Source organism: Balaenoptera physalus (assembly GCF_965194825.1).
Source record: "Balaenoptera physalus genome assembly, chromosome: 20".
Classification (NCBI taxonomy): Eukaryota; Metazoa; Chordata; class Mammalia; order Artiodactyla; family Balaenopteridae; genus Balaenoptera; species Balaenoptera physalus.
The window spans coordinates 47,497,792-47,521,322 of NC_138901.1; the positions used below are offsets into that span (position 1 = coordinate 47,497,792).

General features: G+C 36.6%; 3 protein-coding genes across 11 annotated transcripts in view; 2 read left to right on the forward strand and 1 right to left on the reverse strand.

The window, feature by feature from the left end:
* EVI2B (ecotropic viral integration site 2B) overlaps positions 1 to 23,531 on the forward strand; it is a 449,729-nt gene that overhangs the window by 414,780 nt on the left and 11,418 nt on the right. The window contains exon 2 of the mRNA XM_082442288.1: positions 734 to 14,354. Coding sequence (XP_082298414.1) covers positions 5,934 to 7,289 — 1,356 coding nt within the window. The 5' untranslated portion in view covers positions 734 to 5,933 and the 3' untranslated portion in view covers positions 7,290 to 14,354. The remainder of the gene's footprint in view (positions 1 to 733; positions 14,355 to 23,531) is intronic.
* Positions 1 to 23,531, reverse strand: part of NF1 (neurofibromin 1) — a 254,686-nt gene that overhangs the window by 59,564 nt on the left and 171,591 nt on the right. The window lies entirely within an intron of this gene.
* On the forward strand, positions 14,266 to 16,725 carry OMG (oligodendrocyte myelin glycoprotein). Its single transcript, XM_082442289.1, has 2 exons — positions 14,266 to 14,354; positions 15,212 to 16,725. The coding sequence occupies exons 1-2, from the start codon at positions 14,352 to 14,354 to the stop codon at positions 16,541 to 16,543; spliced, it is 1,335 nt and encodes a 444-aa protein (XP_082298415.1). The 5' UTR covers positions 14,266 to 14,351; the 3' UTR covers positions 16,544 to 16,725.

Sequence of the window (23,531 nt, forward strand, 5' to 3'; positions counted from 1 at the left end):
AGTTATGACATGCGGGCTCAGTATTTGTGGCACGTGGGCTCAGTACTTGTGGCTCACGGGCTCTAGAGTGCAGGCTCAGTAGTTGTGGTGCACGGGCTTAGTTGCTCCGCAGCATGTGGGATCTTCCCGGACCAGGGCTCGAACCCGTGTCCCCTGCATTGGCAGGCGGATTCTTAACCACTGCGCCACCAGGGAAGTCCTGTCTATATATTTTTAAAGGGTCAGTCTCAAGTGTAGAGTTTAATAGTGCTTGTGTTTTTCAACTAATGCCTATATAATTCTACTCAGAAGGAAATTATGAATTCTGAATTAAGTCTGAATTTGTTAAATATAAATCTGATGCCTGTCAATGTCCAATCTTTAAAAATCACCTCAAATATGACAGCTTATAGGCTAACCATTCAAAACTCCCATAGCTGTTTCCATAGTCACAGGGCTAAAATGGCTTCCTGGTCGTTCTTGTCCAACCTATTATACAACTCTTAACTCCAAAAGTTCCTTACATATCTGTTCCCAGAGAGCTCACATCTCCTTCCCTCATAAAGCATTCCTATTTCATAATTTTACTACGAATGTAAACAGAAGGAAAGAGCTCTAGTACAGGACTGACTGGTTTCTGTATCAGTGCCACTGTTTAGAGCTGTGACACTTTGGCAAGTCACCCAACTTCTCTGTGCCTCAGCTTTATCTGTAAGATGATGATAACATCACCTTGCTCATTACAATAGGATAGTGCCGGGCTTCCCTGGTGGCGCAGTGGTTGAGAGTCTGCCTGCCAATGCAGGGGACACGGGTTCGAGCCCTGGTCTGGGAGGATCCCACATGCCGCGGAGCAACTGGGCCCGTGGGCCACGATTGCTGAGCCTGCGTGTCTGGAGCATGTGCTCCGCAACAAGAGAGGCCGCTATGGTGGGGGGCCCACGCACCGCGATGAGGAGTGGCCCCCGCTTGCCACAACTGGAGAAAGTCCTCGCACAGAGGCGATGACCCAACACAGCCATAAATAAATAAATTAATTAAAAAAAAAATAGGATAGTGCCGAACATTTGGCATGTACTCAGTAAATGGTAGCTATTACTATTGATAAAAAATAGTCATCAAATAATTCCTATCATAGTTCAAAGTTAATTTCCCTTTCTGCCTTTCCTCAAGATACGGAACTGCTGTGTTCTTCCTTTTCTGGTTTCATAACATTACTAGTTGGAGATACAATAAAATTTAGATACACTAAATTTTAATCTATTATATTATAACATTATATCAAAGTAACCGAAATTCAAATGATATTTTTGATACTGCTACCTACACTTGCCTTGTCTAGGATATGCTATCCAAATCTCCTTGATTCCCCTTAAAAGACAAGAGAGATCATATCCAACTTAGCATCAATTTTAAATGCTAAATCCTTTATGTACTTATGCATTGTATTTATGAGAACATGTCTAATATATGGGGACTCCTACTTCACTATAACTGCCTTTAAAATGCTTAGTTAAAACTGCTGATTTTTTCCTTCTTTTTAAAAAATGTTCTATATTCAGGAAAAACAAAGGACCAAAATCACAAACTTAAACCTCAAAGTCCAAACCTAAAATAATGAGCAAAATACTGCCGTGTAAAGGTAGACAAATTCAGGGTTTCCCAGAGCAGCAGACTAAGGGATTTCTAGAAAAATGCTATATAGATTGTGCATAGGTTATTTAGAGTAATTAACAAGTATGCTTCTGGGTAGTGACAGGAAAAAAAGGGAGGTGGGGAATCTTAAGGATACTTAGAACAGATAGGAGAGCCTGAAATGAAAGGTAAGTGAGTTTGAGAAGGTGGGTGATTTAAGTCCTGTCCTCCATTTTGGGAAGATCGTTCCTCTTTGCTGGTTCCCTGTATCCGCAAAGACGGAGAGCAGCATTTTGTGGTTCCTTCTTTCTTCTACTTCAATCTTCTCCCCCAACGTCTAGTTTTGTTCACTTTAACCTTCTACCCTAACTTCTTGCTAAATACATAATCACTATTTATTCTTCAGCTTTTTTATTAACTTTTCTTCAATACCTTCTCTAATCAATTTACCTTCCCCTTTTCCATGTATTTGCTGCTTACTCTAAGTTTTGCTTTATTTTTCTCCTTTGTGTTATTTTGTATTTCTTTATATTCCTCTTTCATTTCATCCTAGCCAACATTTTCTCCTCCTTTTTACTCCCCTGCCCCATATGGTTCTTTCTTTCTACCTTCTTTGCCTGCAGAAGCAATGTTGGTATTTCAGGTACACATGGCTTATATATATATATTTAAAATACAAATGTTAAATAACTTTCTGCATTGGTAATAAAACTGGCCTCACTGTCTCTGAACTAGAAAAGAAAGCCAGTTTCTTCACTATTATACCCCCTATTTATTCTTTTTTAAAATCCTGTTCCTTTTTTCTGGACTATTCTGAATTGCTGTAGTAGAATTCTAAGACATTCTAGTATTCTGACGTAGCAGACCCTAGGAGGTTAGATAGCTAACTGAGGAGTTGGAGAAAGGAGTAGGATAGGTGAAAAATAGCATTTGGTGTTAATATTGCTGTAACCCTTAAATGACAAGTGGCAAATCTCATACACTGAAGGTCTACGACGTTCCTACTGACAAAAGAGGCTATGAACCTATCAAAATTGATCTTACAGACTAAACTGGGCTTATAATTATGTTCCTATTTGGGTTCTTTCCTTCTCTAATGTCTTTTTCAGCTAACTGAAAGAAGGAACTGTGTGGGTTTTTAAAAAAAATTTAAGAAAAGTCACAAAAGAAGAAACATGTTTTGGCAAAGACAATTCATGGCCTATGTTTTCTGTTGCTTTGGATGGCATTTTTTGAAAACTAAAGTGAAACTCTAAAGAATAACACTTTCCAATGAGGCCTTTTTTGGGGGGAAGGGGTAATCTGTAAGAATAGGAGGTGGGAATTGCATGGATGATAACCAACTAGAGATGATTTAAATTCCCATATTTACGCCAAAAGTTTCAAATTTTTTCCTTATTAAACCTTTTGCAAAGTTGATATAAAGCATAATTTAATAACTCAGATTTCACCGTCTCTGCTTACATTCTGGTATAGAAGTATTAATAAACAGTGAAAAATTGACATGGAAAAGAACCAAGAAGCCCAACATAGGTTAAGCGTTTACTGAGCTGCTAACATATACAGCACTCTGCTGTAAAGGAATCAAAATATAAAAACATGAGGCAGTTTGGGGGTAGTAGAATAGAGCATATGCTTTGGAATCAGATGGTCCTGGGTATAAATTCCCAATCTGTCACTAATAATGATATAACATTTGGCAAATTGCTTAAAGCGTTTGAATTTGTCTCTTTATCTATAAATCAAGGATTACTCCATCTTTCTCAGAGTTATTTAAAGGTTAAATGAAATGAAGTATGTAAAACACCTGAGATGGTGCAACACATAGGACGTTCTAGATAAGGAATTTTCTTTGTTTCTTTCTGCCTTCTTCACGGTTCTTTAAAATCTTGCTTGGGGGGTGGGGATAATAAAAAGAAAATGTTAGAAGTAATTTAAAAAACACAATTATTTAAGAGAAAAGAAGCGTGAGTGAGCTACATACATGAAGAATTATCTAAGGAACTATAACGATAACAAGAACTTCGGGGATTCAGGGAATGGCTGAGCTCTTTGGGCTGTGGTCAGTCACAGAGAATTTGGTCTAAGAAGGGAATTTAAGCTGAGGTCTGACAGACGAGGACAGGTTCAGTTAGGCAGCCAGAGGGGGAAGAGGCTGGGTTTGGAAAAAAGAACACACTCTCAGAGGGTGAAAAATAGCATAATGAAAAGTGCCTGTTTAAGAAAAAAAAAAAGTGTGTGTTCAGGAAGTATGTAAGATGAGGAATGAGAAGTTTCAGTCATGAGATATGAATCTGGACTGGTAAACTCGAGCCAGGTGGAAGAGAATTCAGTTTAGCATTTTTATCTTGACAGCAATGGGGAACTCTCAAGCAAGGGAACAGTAACCTGATCATACACGCTTGTAAGAAGACTAATTCATCAGCAGTGTGCAGGGGGTTTAAAGGAGAAATATGTTAAAATTTAGGCTTGAAGTATTACAGAGAAAATAAAGAGACTGTACAGGAAAAAAATCACGTCTTTTCTTCTACTGTGTACCGAGTGGCAGAGGAGTAAGCAATGAAAACTACTCAAATATGTTGAAAAATCTATTTGCAAAACTTGAGGGAGTTGTTCTTCTCCTATTACTGTATCTTGCACAGACCATCAAATCTCTCTCAGATTGGCCTAAAAATCAGAGAAAAACTATAGTTTCAAATCATATAGACCAGGATCTAAAACCCTGAGATGTTCCTTTCCCTAATGTTAAGAAATAACCAAATAGTTACCATTATGTTTAATGATGTGCAAAACAAGAATATTACACACAGAGCTGAAAACTGTCCTCACTTGAGAGAGAAGGCATTTGAGAACAGGAGAGATTAAGTGACTAGTTCTCATGGTTAGATAGGTAGTTAGGTGGTAGAAGTAGAACTGGAACTTAAAACTCTTCAAGTTTTAGCATCTGCCACATCCCACAAACTTATAGACATGACTTCTTTTCTTAGGCCCTTATGTTGTTCCCCTGGCTGGAATATTTTATTTGCTTAATTAATTCTTACAGACCTTTCAAGATTCAGTTCAAGTTTTACTTCTCTGAGAAACCTTCCCTGAAGCCCTCCCAGGCTAGCTTAGTTCCTCTGTGCATCTTCTGCATACCTTTGTGAGAAAACTTATCAGATTATTGTATTTATTTATTTATTGTTTCTACCAATAGAAACTTAAAAAAAAATTGGGGGGGGGGGGCTATCTCCTAAACCAGAACAGGGCCTGACACAATGGTGGTGTTTATCAATTAATAAGTGAAAGCAGCAGCAAGACTACTTACTCAAGCAGATTCAAAGAGCACTTTAGGATTTTGAGCCTAGGACTATGAGTTGAATTGAATCCTTTAAAAATACGAGGTCCTAGTATAAAGACGCTGTGCTGGACACTGATGCAGCTGCAAAGATTACTTAATACCATAGACTCTGTGCATGAGAAACTCACAAAGGTAGTACCATTAACAAAAATAGAGAAGTTAGGACAGGAGTCACTATCGAGATGAAGATGAATACTGTTTTTAATATGTTCAATTTGCTGATAGTGAGATATATACATGGAAATGTCCACCAAGAAGTCACACAGATGGAACAAGAATTAAGGAAATTTAGGCTGGACATACAGGTTTGGGAGTTAGAGCATAAAGGTAAGAGCTGAAACCTTACAGATTCAGGATTAAGAAAAGTAGTTAAGAGTGAGGACAGAATACATATCAAGTTATCAAGTACCATATTTAGGATGCAAGAGAAAGACAGGAGCTAGTGAGATAAGCATGAAAGAAAGATGACTACAAAGAGCTACTCGAATAGCAGTGAAGGAGCAATCAACAGTGTCAAATGTGATCAAGACAGGAAAAAAAGAGAAAGAAAAGACCACTGGATTAGGTGATAGACGGTTAATGGTGTCCTTCGAGGCAGCAGGATCAATGTATTTCTAGTAGTAAACAGAGGAAAAAGTAGCATGCACACACATGGTACCAGCATATAGAGCCTAGGCATTTGAGATGTATGACTGTGAAACGAAGGACTGAAATGTAATAAACCTACAGGGGCAGCAGGGCCAAGTACAGATCTTATGAAAGAATTAAGAGAGATCACTGCCTATGAATTCCAAATGTTATATGATAAATTAGAGTATATTTAAGAGTTGATCACATTAGCCTATAGTGTATCAAGTCTAAATTAGGAAAGATAAATACTCATCAAGTACCTACCTACTTTATGCCAGATAGTAAATGATATCTAATTTTCTTTCTTTCTTTTATTATAAAACTACTGGTAAAGAGGAAACATTCTGAAATGGATCCCAAATATTTCACCATAATTTTGTTTTGTGGACATCTGAACGATATTTTTTTCTCAGAGACAGAAGCAACTACAACAGAGAAGCAACCACAGTCTACTTTACTTAGATCATCAAGGCCATATGTCTCGGCTAATTCTCAAAGCACAATAGAGAATCCTTCGGGTCAGCCAACACAATTCAACAACCTTTCTTCTGGACAACCAATAACAACTGCCGAAGTTGCCGCTGGACAACCAACACCAGCTGTCTATGTGTCTTCTGGGAAACCAGCAGCACATACTTCTGCTGGACAACCTCTTGCCTATAATGTCACCAGCAAACCAAAACCAATGGCCAACACCTCCTCCCAAGGAACAGCACGACCTGTGTTCACCTCTGCCAGACAACGATCAACATCTGCCCATTCTTCTACCAGACAACCACCACCATCTGTCTATACTCCCACTCAACAACCATCATCTACCCACACCTCCTCTAGAAAATCAATACTACCAACTGCTCATAATCTATCCATACAACCAACACCAACTGTCAAAAGTTCACCTAGGAGGACACCAGGATTCAACCTAGAAACTACCACTAAAAACAAGAGCCCACAGAAAACCAATTCTAATTCAACAGTGGTCATATTAATTGGTTTAGTTCTGACTTCCATGGTGGTAGCTATAATCATGATTGTATTGTGGAAATGCTTGCGAAAACCAGTGTTAAATGATCAAAATTGGGCAGGTAGGTCTCCATTTGCTGATGGTGAAACCCCTGACGTATGTCTGGATAACATTAGAGAAAATGAAGTGTTCCCAAAACGTACATCAATTGTTTCACTTACGGCCTGGAAACCAAGCAAAAGCACACTTTTAGCAGATGACTTAGAAATTAAGTTGTTTGAATCAAATGAAAACATTGAAGATTCTAACACTCCCAAAACAGAGAAAATAAAAGATCAAGCAAATGGTACATCAGAAGATAGTGCTGATGGATCAACAATTGGCACTGCTGTTTCCTCTTCAGATGATGTAGATCCGCCTCCACCACCTCCTCCCCTTCTTGATTTGGAAGGACAGGAGAGTAACCAATCTGACAGACCCACAGTGACAACTGTATCTCCTCTTCCAAATGATTCCACCAATCTCCCACCATCTCTGGACTGCCTCAATCAAGTCTGTGAAGATCATGATTCTGAGTTCAAACAGTCATTTCCACCTCCCCCTGACTCACTTAACTTGACCCTGCCTCTAGGAGATTTTATGACAAACCAGGAGATCCAGTGTCAGCAGTTCCCTAGTCCTCCTGACTCTGATCAAAATCTCAATGAATCCCTGCCACCCCCACCTGCCGAACTGTTATAACTACTACTTGCTTTTTAGCTGATTTTCTCTTCTTCTCAAAGGACTCCAATCTTTTGTTTTTCTTCACGTGATGAAATACATTAAATGGCAATTGGTAGCCAATTTTGATTTTTATTCGGGAACTACCTGAAATCTGCTCAAAGCCTATGTGCATAAGTGGAACTTTTAAAAAAAATTATATAACAGTGGTCTATTTACTGGCTATAGGCCCTAACTTTAATGTACAGTACATTTTACATATGTGGATGGTATGTGTATCAATAACTTAGCCATTTTGGAAACAAGCAATCTACATATACTTATTATTACGCAATAGATATTTTTTTCCTGAAAAGCTGTGTATAAATTTACCTTGAATAAATAAAATTTTATTTTTCCATTTCAAAGTTTGAGGGAGAGTGTGTGTGAGAGAATTTAAATATATACTCCAAGTTTTAAACAAAACTGTAAGTTTTAAATTAATACCTCGGGTATTAAATAAATATTCCAAGTTTGTGGGGATGAGAGATTAAAATGCATGTCTATTTGAGAATAAATTTCCTTTTAGCTCTCATTGGAAACTGTCAGACAAACATATTAAAGCATCAAATTGGGGGGATGAGTTGGGGACATTTACTCTGAAAAAAATATGAGCACACACCATAAAATGCAGACATTTTCCTATCTTGTTGGGGGAACACAAAGTTTAGAACTAGCCACTTAAAAAAGTTTCTTCTTCTTTTTTTTTGGCTGTGCTGCACAGCTTGCGGGATCTTAGTTCTGTGACCAGGGATTGAACCCGGGCCCTCGGCAGTGAAAGTGTGGAGTCCTAACCACTGGACTGCCAGGGAATTCTCAAAGTTTCTTTATATGCCTCAAGCACCCCCCCAAAAATGAAATCTTATAAAAGAAAAAACAAAAAACAAAAAACCAAACCTCTATGGCTTCATTCCAAATCCAGATGACTTTTTTCAGGAAAAAAGGATTGTATCAAAATACAGATGGTTCTCAACTTTAAAAAACTCTTAAACTACCTTTCTTACACAGAATTTCATCTTTTATTCATTACCTGACAAGTGATAAATCTGAGTTATCAGAGTAGGGGCGGGCCCAACCTTTGTCAAAGTTAAGACGGAGAGAGTCCACTGGCTGATCCTCGTGGAGATGCCAGCCCGTGCCTGCAGAAGTGCTCCTCTGCCCAAAAGCGCACATTCTCCCGCCTTACCGCACCCGAACTCGGGGGACAGTCACTTAGAATGAAAGACGGAGGCCACAGTGGTAACCTACCCTTGGAGAACCTCTCATAGTTCTGGGATTTTTCAGAATAAAATATAGCACTTACTGGCAGCACTGGTGTTCAAGAAACCAATAAAGCTCCATCTTAATAAAAACTAGCAGACTTTTGGACACGGAGATTTTATATACAATGTTCCCTTTAAATCTTTAGAGGAGTCCCTGACTGACTCTTAAAACTTTTTATCTGCAGACACACTTCCTTTGCACTTCTTATTTTTCTTGAATAAGCATGATGTTTACTGTCATATTACATTGGTTTTCCTCTGTCTTCCACATTAAAAAGTTCTTTCATGTATTTTTCAAACTTACCATTTTTGAGGTTAATTTATTTAGCAACAATTAGGAGGTTAAGAATCTCCTCTTATTCGTTGGAATTTTAAGTATCCTAGTTAGGGTAAATAAGGTATAAAGTTTTTATATTTGGTCAAGACTTTGACATGCCTTAAATCATCATAACCTTTCTTGTTTTACATATAGGATTGTTACCTAACGGGCTCTTTCCACACTTTTGCTCTTCTATTTCATCACTTTCTTTCCTGACCTCTTGAAGGAGAAGTATTGGGAAATACCAACCCTCATAGACAAATCAAGAGCTGATGACCTGGTCATAGTCACGTCTGATTTCTTCAAACACTATAGAGGCAGCTTTTCTCCTTCTGTTTTTTATACAACAGAAGAACAGACTCCTGTCAGCAGCTGCTTTTTGTTTTTTAGGAAATTCTCTGCCAGGGGGAAAGTAATTCCTATTTACTGAATGCAATTTTTCCCCACTGAGGTCAGTGGAAGCTGAGCAGCCAAACAGTGGCAATCCTTGCCTAATCAGCAGAAAGAAATGCAAGCTAAAGAAACACAGGAGAAAAGAAAATGCTGGAACAAAGAAAAACCTACAGAAAGACTAAAGAAGCAGGATTCAGAAGACAAAGTTTATTTCATGGCTACGGCAAAAGGACAAGGCACAGGGGAATAAAAGGTAGACTGAACTACATACTACACACCAGTGGTGCTCTTACCAGATCCCATTAACCAGATTCAGAACAACCCTCAAGACCATCTAGTTCAGCTCCTTTTATTTGTTAAATGCTGAGAAAACAGGCCCAGAGAGAGTAAGTGACTTGCTTAGAAGTGGTAGTGAAAGCTGAGTTTGTTCCCTGACTCCTGGTTCAGCATTCTTTTCACTAACATAGGACCAAAGAGCAGCTACCTCACACATTGCAACATACATTTATCACACATGTATTCCATTTGGTGTTGGTGGTGGGCAACACAATGAATTAGATGAGAGTGACTCTAATTGTTGTTATTACTTAGTTCTGAACAAAAAGTAAAGTAGCAAAATATATGGGCACCTATAAGTAAAACACTGCGATATTAGTACATGATTAGACAGATCAATGGTACAGAATGGAAAGTCCAGAAACAGACTCAAATCTCAAATCAGTATTGGGACAACTGGATAGGTACTTGGAAAAAGATGAAACTGGATCCATACTTCATACTACATTGGAATAAACACCAAATAAATCAGAGATATAAATATAAAACATGAAATTATATAAAATTATATAAAAAAATAGAAGAAATATGAGTGAATTCCTTTATAATCTGAAAGTGGGACAAACCTTCCTAGTTGAGACTCAAAATCCAGAAGCATTAATTAAAAAAAAAAAAAAGGAAGTCCAATTACATAAAACTTTTAAATGTAAAACAAACAAACACCATTAAAAAAGAAAAAACATACCTTTGTCAAAAGACAAAGGACAAACTGGGGAAAAAATGTGCAACTTAAGTTAAGACAAAGGGCTAATATCCCTAAAGTTTAAAAAACCTAAATACAGATTGGGGGTGGGGGAGATACCCACAACACACTAGAAAAAAAACCATGCAAAACATATAAAAGACAGTCACAGAAGAAAAATTTAAATGATCCTTAAAAACATACATAAAGATATACAACTTTTCTTATAATAAAAAAGATGCATTTAAAATTAAACTGAGATACATTACCCATCAGATGGAAATAAATCCAAAAGTTCAGCAACAAAGTCTACGGTGAGGCTCTACAGAACTAGACACCCTGATATACTGTTGGTGGAACTGCGAAATGGTGTAGTCAATATATGGTAATATCTAGAAAATTTCCAAACGCGCTTACCGTTTTACTCAGCAATCCTACTTACAGAAATTTTTCTCAAAGACTCATTGGACAAAATATAAAATTACTTAGGCAGGCGCAAGGGTATTCACTGTGGCACTATCTGTAACAGCAAAAGTCTGGAAACAACCCAGATGCCCATCAACAGGGCACTGGTTAATAAACCATGGTACACTCCCAAATGGAGTACTATGCATCATGAAATAAATGTGAAAGATCCCTGTATGCTGGCATGGAGTGATCTTCAAGATATATTATTAAGAAAAAAAGAAGATGTGTAGCAGTCTACTTAGTATGCAACCTTTTATATGAGGAGGGGCGGGGATAAGAACATATGATACATACATACATATTTTTGTTCTTTTTCAAAAAGAAATACTGTTAAGATACAACCAAAAGCTAATAAAAATAGTCACCAATAAGAGGAGGAAGGGAATAGGGTGGAGGGGATAGAGAAGCAAGATTTCCCTGAATATACCTTGTTATACAGTTTTGACTAAAGCAGTCCCTAAAAATTGATAAGTAACTGAAACAAATGAAGCTAAATTTATGTAAAGTTGGTGATATAAAAATATAGAGAAAACAATTATTTCAAGGTGCATTAGGACACAGAATTGATTATACATCTTTAGTGAAATGTATTCTAAGAACAAATAAGGCTGCAAAGAGTCTTAAACTTTATTCAGTAGTCTGTAATCTAAGTATCTGTAGCAATACTAGTATTATTTTGAAACTATTATAGGATGATACAAATAAGCAATTATGTTAATGCTGTTAGAAACCATTTATAGGAAATATGGGGGATAGAGGAACAAATTAAATCTTCACAAGGAAGCAAACAGATAAATCCAGATGAGGGACATTCTAGGGAACAAGTGACTGAGTTTTGGCAACAAGCCCGTGACACGGGGGGAAAAGGGTGGTGAGGTAGGAGAAAGGATTGATTCACTTGAATTTTGACCTGATAATTTCTATCTTGTCAGTTCTTCCATGCTTTTAAAATACTTTATTCACTACTCTTAGCTGTTTTCAGCAGTAAGTTCAGTCTGAATAGCCAACTATGTTACCAAAAATAGAGAATATAATACTTCTACTCTCAAATAAGCACAACAAATGTTATCAACTTAAGTAACAAAGATAAACTGATTGAGTTTCCAAACTGTTGATTTAATATGGGATAGTTGTGCCCTGGTAGGTAATTTGTTATACCTTTCACAATGTTGGGGTAATGCATCCTAGAACGGTGTGCTTCACAAAAGAATATGTAAGTTAATTTACTGCTTAGTCTAGAATATTTGACTTATCTAAAATGTAATGTGTCTGAATAACATCTAAAATAAGTTGTAACAAACACTTAAGCCTACAAAAAATTATTATTATTATTTGGAGTAATGTAATATACTATTGTTTTATTTCATGAGAACTTCTAAAATCATACGGACAGATGGTTACGATTCAAGCACACTAAAATGAACTCCCCCCTTTTTCTCCCATCCAAGTACTAACCAGGCCTGACCCCGCTTAGCTTCTGAGATTAGACGAGTATCTGGCACATTCAGGGCTGTATGGCTGTAGGCAATACTTCCACCCTCTTTTTCTTTTTGAGAATTTTACAATAGTCTTTGAATAACAGAAGCAATTTGGTATGTCCCCAAACTTGAAATAAGAAACGTTGCCACTACTATTATATTGGAATTTTCTATTATATGCTGCAAAATCTGATCTCGATACAGCCTAAACCCTAATTCATATGATCCATAATGAAATAACATGTTCTTTCTTTCAAACAAAAACACCAATAAGTATAATGGAACTGGAGAACTCTACATCCACATGGATGTAATGAGACTTCCTAAAATTAAAAGGAGAGATTTAAGTGTTTGGTAAACTGACCCTCAGTCACATCCCTTGAAGTTTAACATACACAGAAGCTGAAATGGAAGAAACCTAAATGTCAAAACAATCATTCCTTATTTCCACAACAATATTGCTGAATGTTGTATTTTTAACGCATTATTTTTAAGCACTAAGACTGATGACTGGTTTCTGAAATCCATAGAAAGAATCTTATTAAGAGTCCAAGGCTGAACCCTCAAAGTAAAGTGGGAATAAAGTATCTAATCAATAGTAAATTTCTAACACTTCAGACTTTTAAAATGTAGGTACTTTTTGAGGAACATTAATCTCATACAAAAGATGACTCCTAGAGTATAGTTTCTTTTCTAAGAAAATAAACTTCAATTTTTAATACAATAAATTCTATTTAGGGTAAACTTTGGGGTTAAAAAATGGCAAATGTAATTTAGAGAAAAACAAAGGATTTAGTAAATAGGCATAAAGAGATTTTCCTTACATGTAACGTGCTAATAATTGCTGGTTTTTAAATGGTAACAATTTGGTAAAGAAAATGTCATGACTTTGTTTTCTTTTCTAAGGTAAACTGGCTATTCTAGAAATTAGATTCAAGTTTTAGCAGATTATTTACACTATCAGTCCACTAAAGAGTGGAGCAGAAGCTGTCATAAATCTGGTCTTATTTTATAAAGCCCCTAATGAAAGTTTTCCCTTTTACATTATTTCATGTAATTTAAAAACAATGTAAATTATTTTCTCAGAAAGATAAAATGTGAAACATTCTGAAGAAATCAACTAAAATTTATGCTATTATTCTTAAAACATAAAATCAAATAAATGGCCATTCATATAGTACCAAAGATGTCTCTGGAGACAACAGTATTCATATCAACTGACCAAAGTAATTTCATGAAGAAAAAAATCCTTAACCCAAAAGACATAAAATAAAACACATTTACTTTACTACATGAACTGATAATTGAAAGAATTAGATGCTCATTAAAAAATGTAGCCTCGTTTGTGCATAGCCTAGGTCAAACAATCCTTGTATCAGAAAGATAAAAACAAAATAATCATATTTAAGTACTTTTGTACTTCTCCAAAAGATGAACAGTTAGGTGGTTGATAAATTTGAAAACCTGACTGTATATAATAATCACCATATTTGGCTGGGGGGGGGGTACAGAAAAAAATTAAACAGATTGTAATATGTTATTTTAAAAAGTGATAAGACAATTGTACCATTTTAGAAAAGATAAAAAGGCAGAGTTAAAAATAGTTAAACTAATATCTTAGAAAACCATCCACAAGGAAGCTCAAATTCATTTTCAACATTTTTCAATGTATAAAATGAATGAAGAGTAGGCGCATTAAAAAGAACCACAAATTCTTCACGAGGTGAAAGTTAAAATGTGGAGCCTAAGCTCAAATACACAGAAATGAGTAAAGGCCAGGTCTAATGTGCCCGAGGTTTTCCATCCTACAGCAAATCTGAGATATATGGGTACACTCAACACTAAATTAAAAAAAAATTTCTTTTGGTCCATTCTGTTGCGTGTGCACCTCTTGCAATAAATTTGAGTCAGCACCAATGACAGCTCTGCAGTCCTCCTATGTGGTACTGATCAGGTGGTTGCAGAGCTTCAGCTCACAGCAACACAATGCAGCTGAGCAGGCAAGCACAGCCCACAGCCAGAAGCGGTTCCTACTTTCCAGAACAAGGCGACCTTTAAGCTTAAGTTTCCCGGAGAAAATGAGATGCTGATGTAGAAGACAACACTATGGTAAGCTGTTATTTAAATCAGTAAAAAATCGACTTCGGAATTTTTTTCTTTTTCCTTGTCTTAAGAGAAAGTCAACGTTAGGATTGAATATATATTCAATAGCAAGTGCATGCACCAGAAATTTGCTGCAGTGTCAGTTGAGGGATTTCTTTCTAATATTCATTCACTTTGTAAATATACACATTGTTTTCCTTTAGAATCGGCACTGAAATATACAGAAAAGAAATCACTTTATAAAATGTGAGATTTAAAGGTATGGTGTTGGTCAGATTTTTCAAGTGCCTTAAAATGTTTTGCAAGGATATATTTATCCTGAAAAGACAAAGATGCATTTCAAAGTATTGTTTTAATATCTAAATAAAATCTCATCCTACATACACATTGACTATTTTATTACTGCAGAGATCTGAAAAAAACAAAAAACAAAAACCAAAAAAAACCCAAAAAAAACAACCAAAACAGACACGACAGCCATTTTTTCCCATCTGAGTAAGGAAGAATATTATCAAAAATAGTAATAGCTTAAGATTCCGACTCTTTATTTGCAGAGAATGCCATTTTATAATATCAACATTCTGGGAAGATAAATAAGAAAGACTAAGAAGGGAGAAAATAAATGAGAAAATGCAGAAGACAGTAGGGGGAGAGAGTCTCTCTCTATCACATAGCCCCAATTGAAGGATTAAGCATTTGGACTATAAATGAAGGGGAGCTTTGTTAGTTTAATCACTGGAACAATTATAAAAGAACTCAACAACAATGAGGTTTATTGAAAATTTTGCCTAATGCTAACTGACCCATGCAGATGCCTAATTGTATTTGCATATTAAAAGAAGGGTGTATCTGTTTGTTTCCAGGCTTTGATGGAATATCAGATATTGAAAATGTCTCCCAGCCTGTTCATCCTTCTGTTTCTCACACCTGGTATTTTATGCATTTGCCCTCTCCAATGTATATGCACCGAGAGGCACAGGCATGTGGACTGTTCAGGCAGAAACTTGACTACATTACCATCTGGACTGCAAGAGAATATTATCCATTTAAATCTGTCTTATAACCACTTTACTGATCTGCATAACCAGTTAACCCAGTACACCAATCTGAGGACCCTGGACATTTCAAACAACAGGCTTGAAAGCTTGCCTGCTCAGTTACCTCGGTCCCTCTGGAACATGTCTGCTGCTAACAACAACATTAAACTGCTTGAAAAATCTGATACTGCTTATCAGTGGAACCTTAAATATCTGGATGTTTCTAAGAATATGCTGGAAAAGGTTGTCCTCATTAAAAATACACTAAGAAGTCTTGAGGTTCTCAACCTCAGTAGTAACAAACTCTGGACAGTTCCAACCAACATGCCCTCCAAACTACATATTGTGGACCTGTCTAACAATTCCTTGACACAAATCCTTCCAGGAACATTAATAAACCTGACAAATCTCACACATCTTTACCTGCACAACAATAAGTTCACATTCATTCCAGATCAAGCTTTTGACCAACTCTTCCAGTTGCAAGAGATAACCCTTTACAATAACAGGTGGTCATGTGACCATAAACAAAACATTACTTACTTACTTAAGTGGATGATGGAAACAAAAGCCCATGTAACAGGGACTCCCTGTTCTAGACAAATATCACCTTTGAAGGAACATAACATATACCCTACACCTTCTGGATTTACCTCAAGCTTGTTCACTGTAAGTGGGATGCAGACAGTGGACACCATTAACTCTCTGAGTATGGTAACTCAATCCAAAGTGACCAAAATACCTAAACAATATCGAACAAAGGAAACAACGTTTGGTGCCACTCTAAGCAAAGACACCACCTTTACTAGCACTGACAAGGCTTTTGTGCCCTATCCAGAAGATACATCCACAGAAACGATCAATTCACATGAAGCAGCAGCTGCAACTCTAACTATTCACCTCCAAGATGGAATGGTTACAAACACAAGCCTCACTAGCTCAACAAAATCATCCCCAACACCCATGACCCTAAGTATTACTAGTGGCATGCCAAATAATTTCTCTGAAATGCCTCAACAAAGCACAACCCTTAACTTACGGAGGGAAGAGACAACCACAAATGTAAAGACTCGCTTACCTTCTTCTGTGGCAAGTGCTTGGAAAGTAAATGCTTCGTTTCTCTTAATGCTCAATGCTGTGGTCATGCTGGCTGGCTAAGGGTCTGCATTTTCTGAAATTAATGAAAGCACTCCTCCCTGATGTATAGTTGGGAAAATATGCCCCTATCTAACCAGTGACTCAAGCTATATTAAGTATTCAAGAAAGCCAGTCTTACATTTCTGACTCTGATGTAAATGAAGCAACTCGTCTTAAATAAAGAAGTGCACAATGTCTTGGTACTTGCTGCTATTTTACTGTCTTAATGAAGTAAAACTAATGAGTTTCTTTTTTTTAAATGAAATGTTTTCTTTTTAAGGCTTCAATTTACTGCACAAAATATAAAGCATCTCAACTTTAATATGTATTTTATGTATGTTTACACTGTCAAACATCTGGGAAAAAATAAAAGGTCTATGCTCATAACTGTGTCATTTGGCTTTCTAGTCATACCAACTTAATCTACTTGGTAGAATCAAAATGACTTAACCTTTTTTTTGTTCTAGGGTACCCTGGTCAAGTCTTTATGGTAAATGTAATATTGGAGGTATCCAAGAGTTCTGTCACTATGTAGAGTAAAACTGTGGCTGCCTCCCCATGAATGGTTATGTCACATCATTATTTTGCACACAAGCCATGATTGTTTTAAATCTAAATGATGTCCTGCTTCTGAGGAACTCTTGGCTACTTTACAGATTATATAATGGACAAAAGCTCTTCAAAAAGCTAGAAGACACTAGGCTTTGCATTTTAATAAGTAAAGTTTAATGGCGTTGTTTTTTGTATTTAAGGGAAGTATTAAAAATGTAATAAAAATTTCAAGCTTAAAGACATGTAAAGGAACAGTTTTCGTGCATATTTAACAGACTGTTCATTAATGGAAAATTAAAATATTTAAAAAATTAAAACCCTTCTATGTGCAGGAGAGGGAAATTTATCTTTTACACATCAGAAGTTAGAATCTGACTTACCTAAGTTAAAAATAAGATTAGTTTCAGGATAAAATCATGGGGGGCTAACAAACACGGGCAATACTAAGGAAGGGAAGGAAAAGGAAAGGAGAAAGGGAAAGAAGGCTGGGATTCATTTGGTGCTATGACCAGGTGATGAACCCAATAAAACAGACAACAGGCCTACAGCTGGGCATGGGACAGATCTTGACACTCCAAACTGCACTGGGACTTCAACTAGAAGAAAATTGAGAATTTTCTACAAATATACAAGTAAGCCATCTTTTGAATCAGAGAAAAACATAAGTAATAGCCAAGAGTCAGAAAAAGAGACCCAGAAACACGGCTAGATTAAAATGCAAGACAGCATAACTGAAATGGGTGAGCCACAAATGAGGAATTTAATTTGTGAGACATAAGGAAGAATCTATTTCAAGCATTCTTAGAGTTGGTAAAAGACTACAGATAGAAATTTTGGGGCTTCTTCCTAAGGACTTTTAAAACTAAGATTTCTTTCCACATTTGGAAGCATTTCTACTCAGAGAAAGAGAAAAGTAACAACCTTCTAATGTGCTCTTTCTTTTTTCTTTCTTTCTTTCTTTTTAAGGGGCAGGCTTATGGAAAAATTACTTTTAAGGTTCAATGAAGCAGTTCCTCTCCTATACTGACTTAGTACAGTGACTCTTGAACATTTTTCTGCCCTGGCAAACGTAACTGGCTCACTATTGTCAGGAGGGAATCTCACCATGAAGAAAAGAAATTATTTGAAGTAGTCCCTAAATGATTTGAAAATGGTCAAGCTGTTTCTCCTCCCTCCCAATCAACAATCTAGTATCTTCACCATCAATGGTACAGGCTAATTGCTTAGATATTTCCTAATCTACGACATACTTGCATCTTGTTTTAAAAAACCACACACACTGAATTGCACAGAAAGTAGGTTTCTTAAAGGTAACTGTCTTTCACTCTGAGGGTGCCAAAAATTCAGTGCTGTCTTAGAAATCCTATGAGGAAAAGTGACCAAAAAGTGAAATTACGCATTATAGCATTAGCAGCACCTATAAATTATGCCAATCTTAATGATGTGTCTGCAAAATGCAGAGAAAAAAATGCAGTAAATTTACACGTACAACATATGTCAACCACACAGACCCTTAGGTCCTCAGAAAGAAGTATTATCTAGCCTTACAGTAATTACATACTTCCTTCTAAGGAAATTGTGTTCTTATCATTACCGATGGAGGAGGGAGCAGTATTTGCCACTCAAACAAGAACTACCGTATTATTGGGCTCCATAAACATTTCAAAATGCATTATCCTCAGTGTCTATCTCTCAAGCTCATAAGTTATATATCCATCCATCCATACCTAAGGTTTGATTTCATTTTACAAGTAACTTTTGTTTCTCCCCAGTCAAGAGAATTAAAATAAGAGCACAAACACAAAAGCAAATGCAATAAGGGATAAAATAGTGGTGAAGGGTATTGTGCTCTGGTGTCAAATGTTCTAGGCCTAAATCCTGTCTCTGCCGCTTCTCAACTGTACAACCCTGGGCAAGTTACCAATGCCCTAAGTCATATGGGCTGGCAGAAATTATTCATAGTGGGTATTTTTTCCTGAGGAATAAATGGCATAATTCATATACAGTCTTATCACAGTGTCTTGGCTCCCCACATTCTACACGCAGTAATTTTGCTGTTAGTATTATTATATGTGTATGTCCAAACCCAGTGCTTTGAGAAATTCCCACATACGTAAACACCCAAGTGCCACACTCTAAGAGCAAGAAAATGAAATAGTATATTTTTTGCTTCAGTCCCTGATCCTTCACCCTCCAGGATTCAGGTTCAGATGTTAGTGAGACGGGGACCCAGAAGAAAGTCAGAGAAACATTCTCTTATCACAGCAGGATGAGAAAATGTCTTCTATGCCTAACTTAAAAGATGACAAATATGTGCTATTCAATAATCTTCCATAACAATGTTCTGAAGCAACAGCAAATTCCTTTACACCAAAAATGTCACACAAAAGTCAGTTTAAAACCTTTATAAGATTATTCCTTATGAAATATATTGTAAGAACTAGATAAGGAATGATACCATGTACTGCAAATGTCATGCTTAAAAGTGAAAAATTATATTTCTATTAAAACCAGAATCAAAACAACAATGTCCATTACCATCAATCTTTTAAACATTATTCCAGAATAAAAGACAACAGATATAAATAAAATTATAGGAAAAACCCAAAATGGTTATTATTAACAGGTGAAATAATTATCTATCCAAAGGATTCCTCAGGAATGCCTTCAGAAGAACAACTTTAAATAAATAACAGCAAAATAAATATGCAAACATTAATGGTTTTCTCACATTCTGGCAACAAATAATTAGAAGATTACAGGAAAAGGATACTATTCATGACAGCAACAACAAACCAAAATATATAATGCCAAGAAATAACATTCACATGAAATGTGCAGGACCAAATGGGGAAAAGTTAAAAACCGTTAATGAGAAGTATAAACCAAGACTTGATGGAGACAATAAACAAAGGTCTCCCCATTCATTTATTCTTTCACTCAGTATTTTTTCAGCATCTGGAATGTCCAAAGGCACAAAGGCTAAGCACAGGAGACACACCTTGACTGATATTGTAAAGATGTGATTAATTCCAGATAATCTATGGATTAAGCCAACTCTGACAAACATTCCAATGAGATTCTTGTTAGAATAAAACACGTAAGTCCATCTGGAAAAATACACAGGCAAGAATAGAAAAAGGAAGAAACAGAAGTATCTTAGCCTTTCTTCATCAGCTATAATAATTAAGACAGAATGGTAGTGGCATATAAATAGAAAGGAAGATAACTACAATATAGAAATGATAGCACAATTAGAGCACAGGACACATATGAAGTTCTCTGTGACTCCATTTCCTCACAGGGTAGTTGTGAGGAAAAAATGAGTTAATACACACATATATATGGAATCTAAAAAAAAAAAAAATGGTTCTGAAGAACCTAGGGGCAGGTCAGGAATAAAGACGCAGATGTAGAGAATGGACTTGAGGACACGGGGAGGGGGAAGGTTAAGCTGGGACGAAGTGAGAGAGGGGCATTGACATATATATACTACCAAATGTAAAACAGCTAGCGGGAAGCAGCTGCATAGCACAGGGAGATCAGCTTGGTGCTTTGTGACCACCTAGAGGGGTGGGATAGGGAGGGTGGGAGAGAGACGCAAGAGGGAGGGGATATGGGGATATATGTATATGTATAGCTGATTCACTTTGTTATAAAGCAGAAACTAACACACCACTGCAAAGCAATTATACTCCAATAAAGATGTTTAAAAAAAAAATGAGTTAATACGTATAAAGTGCTTAGAACAGTACCTACCATGTAGTGCGTTCTCAGACACTGTTAACTTTAGAAGGAAAAAAATAAAAAATCAAAGGGGAAGGGAAAGATTCAAAAAACAATGCTGGGAAAATTTGAAAACAGTCCAATTTAACACTTACTTCATGTGATACACCTACATAGTGAACTAAAAAAGAAAATATAAAAAAGGAAGTCTTAAAACCAGCAGAAGAATAAAAAAGAATATAAATCTCTGGGTGGAAGGCTATTTTTAATTATAAAAAGAAAAAGAAATCACAAAGAAATCATCAATAGGTTTGACATACAAAATCCCAAACTTCTTATGCTGCAAACAATGAGCCTGATAAAAATACTCAAAGAGAAAAATGTACAGGAGATTGTTAATCAAATGCTCATAAAATTGATAAGAAAAATACTTAGATTTCCCAATGGACAAGTGGGTAAAGGACACAAACAGAATGTTTAAAAGACAGGAAGCATGGGGATTGATAAGTATATGGGAATATGGCAAACCACATAATAACTGAGAAATAAAAATAAAATGTGATACCACGCTTATTACTAAAACAGCAAGCAATTTTTTTAAAAGTAAAAAAAAAAAAAAAATCAATGCTGGGGAAGACATTAGGAAATAGTCACATTCACATACTGGTACAACTCTTTGGGACAGCAATTGGCAATTGCGATGAGAAAACAGCTATTCTGAGTTGCTGCCTAAGCATTTTACAGTATGACAACCCTACACATACCCAGAGTCTGGACATTTAGATAAGGACTCAAATTAGGATTACCACCAGAAGTTCCCACTTTGCTATTCCTGGGGCACCTTTTAAAATAAGCACTTAGAGTCGAGCCTGTAAAAAGTTAAGTGACTGTCATCCCAACCAACTTACAAGAGGTGCTTCCTACCCTGTACTGTATCTCTTGAACTGGGGCAGAGGACTGCTCTTCCCCCAGCTCACTGTGCACCCCCCCACCCCCCCGGCGACGTTTCTGGGATCTCTAAATAATAAATCTTGTGACTTTACTTCCTTTTTCTGAGTGTACTGAAACTGAGCCTTCAATCAAAACGACCCCAGGGGTTTTCACTTCCCTTGGAAATTGAGGGAGCTACTTGCCAACCCCGAGTGGGTGGCTTGTGCCTCCTCATTCGACAAGTCATAATCTGCATATCTTTAAATTAATATACCAATGACGGGGGAGGGCAACACAGCAATGATCAAAAACCTAAAATATTTTAACCTTTAACCTAGTAAATTCTAGGTAAATACCAGCATTCTTTCTAATAGCAAGAAAAACAGAATGCTAAATATCTACCATTAGGAAACTGGTCAAGTAAATGATGGCCCACTGGCCAGAGTATCACGTGTCCAATACAAATATTTATGTAGAGGTTTTTTTTTAAGTTTGAAAAGTGGAAAATGCATATACTAGAAAGACAGGCAAAAACTATAGGATATATAAACATGTATGTTATAGAACTACGTATAAAAACAACAAAAAAGATAAATATACCAAAATGCTAATATGTATACCAAGTGTGTTTTATCACCTGCTTTGTCTTTGAAAAATGCAAGAGATCTTAGAAAAGAACTATTGAAACAGCTGTCCAAGGGCTCTAGGTTGAGTAAGAAAATGAGACGATGCAAAATGAACTGTGAATAGGGAGGGGTGGTTAAGAAACTGGAGGGTATCATGGAATAAAGATCAGAGACAGAGACGCACTATCAGATTTTTTGGAAGCACATACTTACTATATTAGCTTACATTAGCTCTACACGGTTAACTGCTGTCAGGATTGTTCTCCAACAAATCTAACCAGACAAGCTCTTTTCTCTCCTAATAACAAAGCAAATGAACAATAACAACAACAAAAACCCCTCCAAAAAACTTTCAATAATTTTCCATGTCTCAGAATAAAATCTAAATTCTTAATATGGCTTACTGTATGATCGGGCCCTTGCCACCCTTTACAGTATCATCTTAAAATTTTCCAGCTCCCTCACACTGTATAGTTCAAACAAAACATCTTTCTGCCCCTGTAATTCACCGTGCTCTCTCTTGCCATCAGGCTCTCAGAGATTCTTCATGTCCTCACCACTACACTCCTTTCCCTCTTCTTCCCCTGGCAAACCTTTATTTATCCTTTTTATTTCAGCGTAGATTATCACCTCCTGCTAGGAGGTTTTTATTCGTGGGGGGCGGGGGGGGGGAGAAGGGCCAGCTTGATCTGAATTTATTAAATAAAAGGATGAATTAATACAGATCAAAGATATGACTGGTGCGCTAACAATAACCTACTTAAGACAGACCAAGTCAAACCTCCAAGTCTTTCTTATTCTAGAGCCTAAGTTTCTTCCAATAGGTCAAAGTCTTAGCTTCATAGTCCAGAGAAAAGAGAGATGAAAGAAAAGTTATGAATGAAGGGGATTTGGCTAGGCTGCTACTTGTCATATAAGAAATTAGTTCTGGGCAGTGGGGAGTTACCTTTGGAACAATTTCAGAGAAAGGTTAATTCTGATACCTGTGAACAATTTAGTATAAGTAGATTGCTCAAGGGAAATCAAGGAAACAGAGAAAAAAAAAGCCACCTCAATGTGTTAATAATGTGTTAAGCAGATTAGTCTGCTCCACACTTTTAAAACTGTGATACAAGTGAGGTTCTTAAGAAGCTCATTTTTTACGAACTGTCACTTTGGTTCAACGGCCCCAACTC